The sequence below is a fragment of the Uloborus diversus genome, chromosome 9 (assembly GCF_026930045.1).
Source record: "Uloborus diversus isolate 005 chromosome 9, Udiv.v.3.1, whole genome shotgun sequence".
Taxonomy (NCBI): domain Eukaryota; kingdom Metazoa; phylum Arthropoda; class Arachnida; order Araneae; family Uloboridae; genus Uloborus; species Uloborus diversus.
In genome coordinates this window covers 133302966-133317956 of record NC_072739.1, presented here as the reverse complement: position 1 = coordinate 133317956, position 14991 = coordinate 133302966, and the positions used below count along the sequence as shown (strand labels likewise).

Here is a 14991-nt window from a genome sequence, read left to right as displayed (position 1 = left end):
ATATTTAGTCTGAAATGAACTACGAAAGCAAAATTTGTTTGTAAAAAATCAATTAAACGCTTACAAGAGACTCAAGAGAAGAGTTCAAATAGGAATGGAAGCGTGTTGTCGTAGCTCGATATTATTTTTAACAGAAAATAAACAAGTGTTAGCCACTTTTGGCGACTTGTACATGATTCTTTAGTAGCCATTTTCAATGAAATGGTCGCCCGTTGGCGAAAGGCGACTCCTAATCTAGAGCTTTAGTTCCCGAATATATTGGGTTGTTCGGAAAGTAATTTCGTTTTTTCCCGTCAGAGGACTTAATTACGTTATTTCGAAACCAACTTCACACTTAAGCCGCATAACCATTATATGTCTTGAGAGCTGATATTGCAAGGCTTGTGTGTGAAAAAGTTCTATTAATTCTACGCAGTAGTTTTTGGTTGGTGCCCTTTTAAATATGGAGAGCAATAAGCAGCATTTTCGTCATATTTTACTTTTTTACTTCAGAAAAGGTAAAAATGCTGTCCAAGCGAGAAAAAAATTGACGGATGTGTATGGAGAAGGCGTGTTAACAGTACGCCAGTGCCAGAACTGGTTTGCAAAATTTCGATCCGGCAATTTTGATGTCGAAGATGCACCACGGTCTGGAAGGCCGGTCGAAGCTGACAAAGATGCGATAAAGGCATTAGTTGATGCAAATCGGCGAATAACCACACGAGAGATCGGTGAGAGATTAAATTTGTCGAATTCGACTGTTTATGGCCATTTGAAAGGCATGGGCTTAACCTCGAAGCTCGATGTGTGGGTGCCCCATGTCCTTACGGAGCCTCACACAAGTTTGGTCACTCGCCAAAAACTTTTACAGCTTGAATGGGACGTACTGCAACATCCACCATATTCTCCAGATCTGGCGCCTTCCGACTACTATTTGTTCCGGTCCCTGCAAAATTTTTTGGATGGCAAAACCTTTACCTCAAATGAAGATGTCAAAAACCACCTGAACCAGTTTTTTGCCAGCAAGGACCAAAACTTTTATGAGAGGGGAATTATGTTACTGCCAGAAAGATGGCAAAAGGTGTTGGACCAGAATGGCCAATATATAATTTAATAAAATATTTATTCATTATACGAAAACTGTCTTTCATGTTTCCCAAAAAAAAACGAAATGACTTTCCGAACAACCCAATACTTTCAATTCATTACATTGAAGGTAACAGCGGGCTACGTGGATCGGCTTTACGGACCACGTGTGGTTCGTGGGTCGTAGGTTGTGCACCACTTATTTTCATGATATAGTTAATGTTGCTTAAGCAAAACCCTAAGATATAAGAAATATTATTATTATTTCTTCTTTTTTTTTTTTTCAAAATTTTGTTTGGCATCTGAGTTTCCTCGAAACAATTTTTTCGTTTATTTTGCTTTAATCAAAAAAATTCTAATGGGGTTGTTTCCTTCAGTCAAAAGTAGTACTTTTTGCCACTGAAATTGATAGAATAAGCAAAAAAAAAAAAAAAAAAACATGAACCTAGAAAATACTTTCATTTTCCCAACAGTTATTTTTTAATTAATTTTTTTAAATGTCCGATTTTTTAAACAAAGCGTAGTTTTGATGACGTCACAAATGATGTTCTTTGACGCATCTTTCTACCGCGTTTCCACGTTATGATAATCAAGAAGCGAATTAAATATTGCACTCTGCGCTTACTATCAACCATATCGTTGCCAGTACACATGAGTAAAGATGCGAATTAAATATTATGCACTGCGAATGGCAAGACTGAATGGCATTTCATCATTTGTGATGTCATCGGCAGAAGCATAAAGAATGAAAGCGCACCGAATTAAGTTTTTTTTTTAAATGTTAAACTTGAACAAATGATTTAAAAAATGGTCAGAGCCTATGTTTTTAAGCATGCTCTATCTGAAAAAAAATACTTTGAAAATTTTGGAAACGACCCCATTGTGCTTTTTCTGCTATCATAATTTATAAAAGCTACTATTCAACATATAGGTCTGATTACATTAAAATCATGGAATCCTTGCGAATATTGTTTGATTCACGAATTATTTCTGGTGTTTATTAACCTTTATATCATTATACAATCAGTAATCCTTGTCAAGGTCGACCTGAGGGCATGTCAACTTAGTCAGAAAATAGGGACCCAACCATTGAGTGGCCCTGGTTCGGATTTGAAGCGGTATAAATTTTATAACTTTTATGCGGGAAGGGTGACGAATCTGACAAGGGACCCGCCGTGGCTTTCGGCCGCCCTGGTGGTTGTGAAACAGTTAATTTTACTTTTGTGAAACGTCAAACAAAAATGTAAATTAAATATTATAGTTTTTCGTCTTTTTTAGCGCCGAGTTTTTGCTTTTTTTTTAAAGAAATCTGTAAATGTGTTTTTCTGCGGTCATGCACAGAAAGCTAAGAAATCAACATATAGGCATAAGAATGATAAGCTTGGGAATCTTACATTATTCGGTTCGCGAAACATGTGTCATACTTCTGAGTTTTTGTAACGTTGTATAAAATGAATCTGAAGTCCCATGAAAATTAGTTTTACTTAATTAAAATTTTCAGCAAAAAGATTTGATACGTTGATGTTTTTTTTTTTTTTTTTGTTTTCTTCCTCTCTTTTTTTACTAACCTTCACTTTTGAGAAATTATATATTTTCTGTACATTCATCTTTCAATTTAAACCAAGCAACATATAAACTCACTTTCAGTGATTTCTAGCCTACTTTCCCAGTAAAAGTCAGAAAAAGAAGAAAAAAGCATGAAGAAGGCTTAAATGCATCTTAAAAAATATCGCGAAAAACAAAAAAAAAGTCAAAAATAAATAAAATAGTTAAATAAATATCTAAAAATTGGAAAGTAGGGTATTGAGACGGGGGAAAATGTCTGTCGGTCTGTCTGTCTGTCCCCCCCCCCCTTACAACTTTTGAATGGATAGTCCGATTCGAACAGATTTTTTTTTTTTTTTTTTTGTTCGAAAGATCTCGGCGAGGACACCTCATTCTTATATTTCATTTTTTGATTTGAACTATTTTTTGTTCAATTTTGAACAGTTCAAAAAAAACTTAAAAGTAGCGCCTACCGGGAAATGCAAGGCAATTCCGAACTGTGAGGCGAATTTGCGTCAAACAAACTTTGTAGGAAAAAGCTTTTGATGAAAAACTTGTAAGTATCTTTTTGATTTGAACAATTTTCCGTTCAATTTTGAACAGTTCAAATCCCCTAACATTAGCGCATACGGAGAAACTGAAAGTCAACGTAGATTCCGTACTTGAAGGCGGATTTAATTCAAACAAATTTTGTTGGAAATAACTCTTGACACCCAATTCCAGACTCCGAGTTCAAGAATTTAGGGGCACCTGACTCCGACTCTGACTCCTGTGCCCGATAATTAATCGGACTATGTCTCCCCGACTTCGACTCTGACAGCTTTGGCAAAAATTTATACACGGAGGACAAATGACTGACTCCGATTCTTGGATATTCGACTCCGACTCCTTTACCTCAAAATGAGATTGACTCCGACTCCGCTGCTGTGGTTTTAACTGTGAAATAATTATTGTTGATATGACTTGTTTTTATTTTCACGCTAAAGTTTTAATATAGGTATTCAGTTTTCGGCGAATAAACTCGAAGTCATTTATGTTAAAGATATGCGCAGACAACTTTTTTTTTGACGATGAAAATTATTTCTTTAAGTTGACATTTTATTGTTTTTATTTATTTTGGTAAGTGCATTAATTCATTTAAAAAATTATTTTTGGCAACTGGGGAAAAAGACTTTTTTTTTTTTTGATATGATGCATTTATTTTAATACGCTTACTAATTTTAATTATTTTTTTTTTCATTTTGAAAGCTGTAAAAGTTTTTTTTTTTTTTTTTTTTTGAAATGGAAAAAAGTGTATTAGCTTGGCTTGTTTAAATGGTGCTGATCATTTATTTGTTCGGTTTTTTTACGGCATCGAATTTTTTTAGATGAGTGAGGAATATTTTATTCCTAGAAATCAGCTTAAAATATTTAAAAAATACGTTTGAAAAAATTTGTGATTTTAGCTATTTTTGAGAATATTGATTAGGTACTTGAAAGTAATATGGGTATACGGGAAAGTAGGCTCGTTTAGTTCTAGACAGAACTTTTTGTTAATTCTTCTGTATCTCTTTATCTTTACTAATAATAAAGCTGAAAGGATGTCTGGATCTCTGAGACGCGCAAAGCGCCTAGACCGTTCGGCCGATTTTCATGAAATTTGGCACAAAGTTAGTTTGTAGCATGGGGGTGTGCACCTCGAACTGATTTTTCGAAAATTCAGTGTGGTCCTTTTTATATTCCAATTTTAAGAATAAAATCATCATAGGATGGACGAGTAAATTACGAAATTATCATAACGTGGAACCGTAACATGGGCACAAACCAATTAGCGAGATACGAAATTATCATAACGTGGAACCGTAACATAAGTACAAGCCAATTGGCGAGAAAATTCACCATACATTATTTGTAAATATACAGGCGAACCAAAAGACCTTTTAATTTTTCTATTACGGGCAAAGCCGTGTGGATACCACTAGTAAGACATAAACATAAAATCATTTCTTCCCCCATTTGCTTCTTACACCGATATAAATTATAGGAAATAGATTTCAAAAACTCAGGGAATCATATAAAATCCGGAAAAGTAATTTGTGAGAACCCAGTCTAATAACGCTTTTGCTGTTTTTAGAGCTAGATATAGTTATTAAATTGAAATTATTTATTTTATAATTTTAAATATTCAATCATGTTTCTGCGTTTTTCCTGCCAAATAAAAAAATACTTATTGCGTTTTTTTAACGATGAAATGAAGTTTGAAGTAGAAATATATAAGATTTTAAGTCTTTTCCGAAATTTTAAAAGTATTTATTTTTTCTGAAAGAGCATGCTTAAAACATAGGATTTGACCATTTTTTTTAATAATTCGACAAATTTTAGTATTTTTTAACAATTATTTTAATCGGTAGAAAGTAAGCGTAAACATTCAGCTTGCCAGTAGAGTGCGCGCCAAAGTTCATAACTTGTGACGTCATAAAGACCACGCCTTATTTGAAAAATTGGACATTTAAAGAAAATTGATTTAAAATTAAATTAAACGTTTTGAAAGTAAAATATTTTCCTCGCTCCGTATTATTTTTTTTTTCCTTGCTCATGCTATCAACTTCAGTGACTAAAAGTAATACTTTTGACTGATGGAAACAACCCCGTTGTAGACAATTGAATTTTGTATGTTATCTTTTTTCACACAACAATATCAATGTAAGATCTATTTTTTCAAAAATACTTTTTTAGTTGGTAGGTTTTTATACCTGCTCCTGCTTGTAAAATGCATTTTGTTGATTTTCGTGGGCACTTTATTAATTTTTTTTAGCAGAGGTTTTTATGTGTGAACTTTTGAATCAACGTGTTAAATTGCCTTATATAATTACTTCTGTTTCCTTAAAATATTCTAAAGTTTCGATTTAGGAGAAACAAAATAAATGCTTAAATGTGTGGCATCTTTTAAACACAGTTACTTCTCTCTGTGTTTTCAAACCCCCCCCCCCCCCGTCCCCTCAAAAAAGTGCAATACGTGATCTTTGTGTCAGTTTTCTGCTGCGCACTTGACTTAAAACAACACGACTGATACGTCATTAAAATTCCACTGCACTTATCGACTGCAGCAACAACTTTGGATTTGGATCTGATTAATCGTTTTGGAGACATTTATATTTTGTCAAAAAAGAAATTATTTCTAAGTGAAATATCAATGTGGCAAATGGAATTATTTCTGGGGGGGGGGCATTAATTTTAAGTTCGGATGTTTGTGACAGATGCACTGTTTCGCCAAATTCCTCTTCATTAAATAAATTTTAAGTAGAATGAGGAAGTAGATTTTGAGGATGTAGACTGAAATTTTCTTTCCTTTTTTATAAGACCTCCTACGCACCAGACATTTAGTTGAATCAACTTTTCAGAAAAGGTACCTGTTAGCTTGAAGACAGGCGTTTTTGGTTGTCTTCACATAAGGCTACTTAGTATTTATTTTGTTATCTCAGTTTAATCAATGTGTTGCTTAATATTAAATGTTTGTAAACATAACAAGCCGTTAAACTTGATTAAAAGTACCATTAAAACTAAAATTAATCTGCCAATAATAAATTTACGTCCTTGAAAATTAAAATAATCTGCCGTTTAAAAAAGAAAAATTCTTAATCACCATGAAGAGCTCCAATAAAATGAAAAATAATAAAGCATTTTTGTTTCTCTAAATTGTAAACTATTCCGCCAAATAAATATTTCAAGTCATTAAAAAGCAGTATGAGTTCTATTAAGGGGGTATTTTAGTCTATAAGCTTGATTTTACGGGCGTAATAGAAAAAAAGTATTAGTAGCTATTTTCACTGTCCATTTTTATCAGCTTTCTATTAATACGTTAAAAGTATTAAAATGCTTAATAGTTGAAAAAAATTCAAAATTGTATTTGGTGGAGGCTAGCAAAGGGGAGATCATCTCCTGATTAACGTGATTCAAATCTTCCAGGTGATCTGAAACATAAAGTTAAGGTTAATCTTTACTAATAATAAAGCTGAAAGTCTCTTTGTCTAGCCCTTCAAGCGGCCGTGACGTAAAATTCCTTCACCCAGCCATGTATCGAAGAGCGGCCGTGTCGAAAAATTTCGCCATGAATATTCTTCCATAGAATTTTACGCCGCAGCCGTTCTCAAAGCAGAATATTCAAGGCCAAATTTTTCGACACGGCCGCTCTTCAATACATCGCTGGGTGAAGGAATTTTACGTCACGGCCGCTTGAAGGGGTAGATCTCTCTCTGTCTGGATATCTGTCAGGATCTTTGTGACGCGCACAGCGCCTAGACCGTTCGCCTGATTTTTATGAAATTTGGCACAAAATTAGTTTGTTGCATGGGGGTGTGCACCTCGAAGCGATTTTGCGAGAATTCGATTTTGTTCTTTTTCTATTCCAATTTTAAGAACATTTTCCCGAACAAAATCGTCATAAGATGCACGAGTAAACTACTAAGTTATTATAACGTGGAACCGTAACATGGGCAAGCCAATTGGCGAGAAATTCACCGTACATTATTTGTAAATATACAGGCGAACCAAAAGACCTATGCCTGGACGTAGCTGATTTAAAAAAAAAAAGCAATTTTAAGCAACTCCAAGAATAATTTGAATTTCCATAAATCCTCTTAGAAACTTATTCTTAAAGGGCTAAACTTTAAGAATATGAAAGCAAAAAGGAAAATCGATTTTTTTTGAATTTCTAGACTAGAAGACCCCTTAAGTCACAGCACAAAGAACAAGCAGGTTGGCCGAAATTTTAGCAATGAGAAATGTCCTCGTCAATTTGGCATGTTCCGTGTTATAATTATTCCAGTTATTGGAATTAACTCTGCCTTATCATTTTTGGTTTTCACTAATTGCTCAATATTTCTCTCTCCCAGATTGTAGTGATATGGAACAGCGAGTCTGTGCCTGCGTCTTCAGTCAAGTGGCCTCCGTCTACCATTCCCATCAATGTCATTCAAGCGCAACACAAGGTAAGACATCATTCTCATCGTTATCATTCTGACGTTTGAATGGGGTCGTTTCCAAAATTTTAAAAGTATTTTTTTCTGAAAGAACATGCTTAAAAACATAGGATCTAAACATTTTTAAAATAATTTGTTTAAGTTTAATATTTAAAAAAAAATTACTTAAATCGGTGCGCTTTCATTATTAGCATTTCTTGCCGATGACATCACAAATGATGAAATGCCATTCTGTGTTGCCATTCACTTTTTCTCCTTCTCATAATGCTTCATCTTCTAATCAATCACCTAAAGGAGCATCATTTTTCTTCATTGTCGTCAAATTTTTGTTTAACTTTATTACAAGCGTCTAATGCATCATTCTTATTTTAGAAATTTCATTCGAGTCATTGAGATTTCCTTTGTCAAGATCCAATTTTCGAAATGTGAAATATCTTCTATTATTTCCGCCACGAACGTTTCAACCGCACCTGTAAACGTCGTTGGTAGACTTCTTTCGTGAACTGAAGTGAAATGAGAATTCATATTCGTTGCCATTCAGACTTCAAGTGTCACAATTTTTATTTATTTGTATTTTCGATATTTTTTCTTCTTTTGATGACTGTATTTTTTGTAATGGAATACGACCTACCTATTTTAACTTGAGAGATTTTGACATAAACATTATCGATAGGAAGAAAATCTGAAATTTTGCATTTTGTGAACAATTCTTCTGAAAGAAATTATCCGAAGGAGTTCTTTTAGCTCTTCAAAAAATGAAATTAGAATTTTTCAAACCACTTGTATGATTTGGCTAAAAATTAATAAAAAAATTTTGTCAATAACAACTTGAAAACGCGTATTTTATAAATTGAAAATTTAAGTTAAATGTTTGTGATAAACGACTACTTAAGAATATTAAATCAATTACAATAAAAGTTTACAATAATACTTTCATAAGATGATTTATGACAATTTTTTGACACCTTTTATATAAATCATTTAATCATTTCCTAAGTACTAAAATTCATATTTTGGTCCGAATTCCACGAAAACTTTCAGAAAAATATAGTATTAATGAATCGTGTCTCGATTATTAAAATTCCAACTTTTGATCTGAAATTCACGAATGTTAAAATGAAACTGGAATGTTTTAATCCGGTATCAGTTACTACAATTAATAATTTGATCCGAATTTCAAGAAAACTTACAGAGTTTAACTAATTACTTGTCTCAATTATTAAAATTCCCCTTTTAAGCTGAAATTCACTAACATTTATATGAAACTTGAATGTTTTAATTGGATATCAGTCATTATATTTTACAATTTAATCCGAATTTCAAGAAAACTTTCAGAAGTTAAATTCATTAATTGCGTCTCAATTATTACAATTCCTCTTTTAAGCTGAAATTCACGAACATATGTAGGAAACTTGAATGTTTTAATCGGGTATAAGTTATTACATTTAATAATTTGATTCGTATTTCAAGAAAACTATCTGGAGCTAAATTAATTAATCGCGTCTGAAATATTGAAATTCTCATTTCAACTCAAATTTTGTGAAAACTTTCGCCAAGTAGGTAAATTAGAAGTTATCTCTATGAATACTCTCATACTCATAGTATTAGTCATTGCTAAATAAGGAGAGAAAAGTTTAAAACTTCATTTAAAAGTGCAAAAATGTTTCGAAGAAATAAACTTAATGAGTTGCAAGCAATATCAAGTAAAATAATAAGAGTATCGGGAAATAAAAAATGACGATAGCTTAATGTCGAAGATGGGAAGAAATAAATATAAAGGGAATTTTTATCTTTTCTTCCCCAAGCTCCTGGGGCTTCGTTCTTAGAGTGGATATTTTTCATGTGTAGCTTGCCCCATTTAAGGGCAGTCAATTTTCCAAGCAAAGTGGCAACGTCTTATCGCTGGCAGTTGTTTTCGTTTTTTCAGAAAAATATAAAATGACTTGTTGGCTGCATTTGATTTGTTTATTTTGTTTTCCTTGAAATAAATGCAAATATTTAAAAGTTTCCTGGTGTTTTTCAATCTGTGTTTTTTGTTTAATGATAAGATACGAAATGTACCTACTTTAGACAGGAAAGAACGAAAAATAACACAAACAGTAGAGTTTATCTATTAACTAGCAGTACCCGCACAACGATGCCTGTGCTAAAAATTTAAAGAAAATCCGTTGAATTAAAGGAAAACAAATTACATTTAAATTACATTTGCAGTAGCTTTCAAGTGTAAAAAACTCCATTATTCATCTCCAAATTCGCCAAGCGACTTTCTAATTAAAAAGAAAATCGATTAACATACGCACAATGAATTTAAAATAAAGTAATAAAAGTAAAATATTCATTCGCAACTCCAGAGCTCGAATACGCTACCTTGCGGTGATTAACACTACTGCCGAAAAAGGTAAAACATTCCATTCCACATGTTTTCTTTGGGGTAAATTACAGGTTTCAGACAGTTTGTGGTGTAATGTAATTTCAGAAGAATAGAAAAAAAAAGCTTCCCACAAACACGATGAAAAATTATCATTCACTAAGCGTCAAAGCAAGTTATAAGTTACAGCATTTGTTTGTTTTACCTTTTTCATCCGCCATTAGACTAGCTCCAGCGCCCCCAATAGTTTATTGGAGTTGCGAATAAGCAACAAAGGAAACTTCCTCCAAAATGTTTAAAAAGAAAGAAATTGAAAAATTGTCTAGAAAATGGACCTTAGTGTAATAGTTGAAAATTGTCTGGAAAGTAGACCTAGTGTTATAGCAATTTCTCGAAAGAGAAGCCTTGAAAATTGGCTAAATTAGAATCGCTTATATCTCCTGTTCTAATTGAGTGAGAGAAATGGAACAAACACCTTCTTATTTGGGTAGGAAAACCCTTTCCAACGATATATAATGTTAGGGGGTGGGGAGGATTTTTTACCCCCTAATTAGCCGAAATTTAGCTTAATTAGTTAATTAGAAAAAAACTAATTCGAAATTTAGAATTCGGGCTTCGAGGTGCAGACCCCCGGGGTACGTTCGAATTTTGTGCCAAGTTTCAGAGCTGTAGGTGCTATGGGGGTTATTTCTGGCCATCGGGTAGAAAACAAAGAAACACCGTATATAGATTTAAGAAAGAACTGATTCTTCTCATAAAATATGTAGCTTCCTTTTTGAAAGAAAATATATCTAAGTGAGCATTTGCAATGTACCATTGGTACAGTCTACACCAGGATATTGTACCACTAAGACTGTCGAACTCTAGTTAGGGCAAACCTAATCTTGCAGCTTCATAATGCTGCAATTAGGATTGCCTAGCATTCACAGTGCTGCCAGGTTACGTTTGCTTCAACTGTTGGTGAATTTGTAAGTTACCAGTCACTGGTGCGAAAGGGTACTCAATATTATAAAGAAAACTAAAACAGAATATAAGTCTTCAATGGCAACGTTTTTTTTTTTTACTATACTGTGATTGTAAATACACTCAGGAACATAAAAAATAGCGCCCCTAGAAGGAAGCATTGGATTGAAGTGAAATTTAATATACAGAATAATATAGGTGAGAGATACACTTGATTCCCAAAATCTAGACAATTAAACAAATACAGACTAAGAAATGAGATAAATACAGTGCTACTTCAGTAGCGCGTTGGACCCCCTTTTACTGCAATGCAAGCCGCAACACGGTCCGGCATTGAGCTAATTAAACGTCTGATGTTGTCGTGAGGCAGACGGACCCACAAATTTTGAACGGGCACTTCTAAATCTTGCACGGAGTAGCACGGCAGCATCTGCCGTTTCAGCTGATCACATACATGCTCTATAGGGGACAAGGAGGGGGGGAGCAGGCTGGCCATGGAAGAGTCTCAAAAGGTCTTAAGAAATCTTGATCAACTCTAGATGTATGCGGCCGAGCATTATCTTGCTGGAAAATTGCCCCTGGGAGATCATTTAGGAACGGTCCTACATGTGGTTGCAGAATTTAACATAACGCTGAACCGTTAAGTTTCCACGTACCACAACTAGAGTGGACCGGCTATCATAGGCTATGCCCCCCCCCCCTTCCAGACCATTATACCCGCGGTGCAGGCAGTGTCATGCGATAGAATGGATGGAATGGTGCCTATCTCCAGGATGCCTCCACACCCGTGCGCAGTTATCATCTGACCCAAAAACGAACCGGGATTCATCACTGAACACCACTTTTTGCCAGTCAATGACATTTTTATTTATTTTATTTTTAAACCAATGATACCTTCGTACCTGCCATTTCTAGCTTAACCGGTGAAGGGTACCATGGTGGTTGAGGGGGAGGGAAAGAAACTGAAGGGAAAACTTGAAATACATATCGCATATACGCACATACCTATACACATACATATACATATACACACACATATATATATATATATATATATATATATATATATATATATATATATATATATATATATATATACATATACACACACACATACACACATATATATACATATACATATACATACATACACACATACACACACACATACATACATATATATACACATGTACATAAAAAAAAAACATATATATGTGGGGGAAATGGCTTGAAAAAGTTAATAGGTTCAAAATGCTATATTGGGGCCAAGTAACTAGGAATTAATGAGAGAGAATACTGTTACATTTATATCCTCGTATAAAATAAAAATATTAACAGAAAAGTAAATATATAAAAATACTTATAGTAAAAAGACTCTTGGTTAAAAGGTTGTATGCATCCAAGTTGAAATGCCTGGTAACAGTCAATGACATACCACATCGCTCTGGCTTCGCACCATTGTAGACGAAGTTGCGCTTGTTTTAGTGTTAAAGGGAGTACACGAAAAAGACGCTTGGATTGCAGATTCACTTCCGCTAGACTTCTAGAAATGATTCGGGGAACAACTGCTACCCCTACGTGTGCTTGTATGGTGGAGCGAGTCACTGTGGGATCCCAGAGCGCTTGCCGGACAATCCTTCGATCCTTTCTCCTCGTCCTCTTCCTGTCGCTCCAAACCCGTTTTTTCGCACGTAAGTACCATTTCGTGTCCACTGCCTCCAGTAGTTTCTAACGGAACACTCCGTACGATCCACCTGGGAAGCAACACGGCTCGTCAACCAGCCCGCAATTTTCATGCCGATGATCAAACCTCTCTCAAACTCGCTTATAGCTGTGAGAAACGTTTTCTAACTCGCCTACCTGGCATCCTTCACTCATTTAGGTTCTCCAACACTTGGAATGTAATCGTAACACCTATAAAATCTTAAGTTATGCACTGGTTTATAAAGCACATTTTTCCCGATTCTGTGGGTAAACGGTCATGCGCATTGACACCAAACTTGAATCATTTGCATATCAGATGTCACTTTTCTTACATGCAAAGTTTCGCGATTGTACCTTTCTTCTTCCTTGCGACGCTATTTTCAATGTTCCTGGGTGTATTTTGACATTTAAACTATAAGTAGTATCCGGATTAAATGCACAAACGAATTACAAGAACTTTAAATGCAAGCAATTTGCCCTTACTGCAATTTAATAGCAAAAATATATAATAAAAAACAAGATAAAAAGTTTAAATTCAGTGAAAACTTCATTGCGTTTCCGGAGCCAAATAAGCAACTTTCATTGTTGCAGCCGAACGAAGGCCTATGAAGTCAAACCACTGTAACTGGGCTCATATATACCGAGAATTGTACTAAAACCAAAATATTGTCCTGATCCATGACCTTCAAGGTTATGCCGATTTGAAGGAAGATTGCAAGAAAAAACCCTTAATTTTCACGAGTTTGCATTAAATTCAACTGACGGTTCTACCTTAAATTTTCGAATAAGTTCATTACCACACCATACGCCACTTTTGAGTTCCTGCATGCAGAAACACAATTAACTCCAAACACAAACTTTCCGTTCTGAATTTTAGGTTCTTTTCATGTCTTCTCCTCCGGGCTCTTTTCTTGAACTTAGAGGGGGGGGGGGGGGGCAGCTTCGAACGTTCCATAGAGTGTGGCCGGAGGAGAGCGCCTCTAATGGTCAGCACACACTCGTCGAAGTGGCCATTAGATGGGCTGTCCGAGCGTAGCGGGTTTGATTTCGAATTCTAATGGGTATTTTAGGGTTGCTGTGTGCAAAGGTTTGCTTTGATTTGGGTAATGGAACGCTCTTTGTAGCGATGACGTGTCTTTGGGATGGACTGAGGCACGTACTCATTCAAATTCGAAGCCCTATATTTTGGGTTATTATAGAATTTCCACTACTTGGGTTAAGAGATAACGTTTTCTAGACACTGTCTTTGTTCTCGAATCCATAAGTAGCAGTTGAGCTAGGCAGTTATTGTTATTTTCTGTGCAATGTTTATTTCGGAGTGTGTCTTTGTGGAATTGTCATTTGATGGGGGGATCGTTTAGTGAACTGAAAATAACAATCAGTTTATTTCCACGAATTTGAGTTTCCGATTAAGTTTTAGGCACCGATCAAAGTATTCGATACAACCGAATGTTCAAGTAGCAAGATTTCAAAATTGAAACAATTTAAGATAGTCTTTTTAGATTTTGCGCCGTTTTGTTAGGGAGGCTATTAACCTATTAGTATTATTGTAGGGAAATATCATAGATATTCGGTATGGATAATTTTTTCTCAAAAGTGCATGTTTAAATCGAAGTTGTATTATTTAGTACAATACCTAGAAAATTGGATTTTTATTTTATTTTTAAAAATCTTTTTCCTAACGGTCCATTTAAGTTAAGATCTGTTTTCATTGTTTGTGTTAAAATTATTTCCTTTGCTCTACTACTAGTATTTTGCAACTTTTAAATTCTTTTGTAAGTACTTTTTTTTTTTTTTTTTTTGTTAATGTTGCGCTTAAATGTTATAAATATGATAAAATGAAGTTCAAAATGTGAAAAAGAATAATTGTGACCTCGGGAGCTCCGCCCCCTGCTCGTTTCGTCTCAAAGCTTCCTAAGCCGTCTCCGTCAGGTCAAACAACATACCGCCATATTTGGCGGTGTAGTTCGGGTGCTTTGCCCCTTCCTCACTATCTGCGGCAAAAAAGTGGGCAAATGAAACAACTGTCCAATCTTATGATACCAGCTCAATGTAATATAAAGTAGTTAAAACTTTTTTTATCTTATTTAATTTGTTTAAAAATAAAAAAGAGTTTAGTCAAACACGTTTTTTTTTCCTACATTACCCAATTTGAAAATTTCCCCACATTTTTGCAACCAGGCCACTATTACAAAGATGACGTTGCAAAATGTTGTGGGGCGGTTTTACTCTACGTAATGTTTACTTATCACTGCCACTTGGATGCTATCCTTAAGTTCGTCTAACGCGTTTGGTAGTGGGTGTATATAAACAAGGTCATGAATGTGCCCCCAAAGTACTGAGAGAACAGATGAGCACATCACGCATATTATCACAAAAAGAAACAGC

The 14991-nt window shown here is 34.6% G+C and overlaps 1 protein-coding gene across 1 annotated transcript in view; it reads left to right on the top strand.

Moving 5' to 3' along the window:
• Nucleotides 1-14991, top strand: part of LOC129230506 (exostosin-1-like) — a 488007-nt gene that overhangs the window by 446020 nt on the left and 26996 nt on the right. The window contains exon 5 of the mRNA XM_054864907.1: nucleotides 7482-7577. Within this exon, the coding sequence (XP_054720882.1) occupies nucleotides 7482-7577 (96 nt within the window). The remainder of the gene's footprint in view (nucleotides 1-7481; nucleotides 7578-14991) is intronic.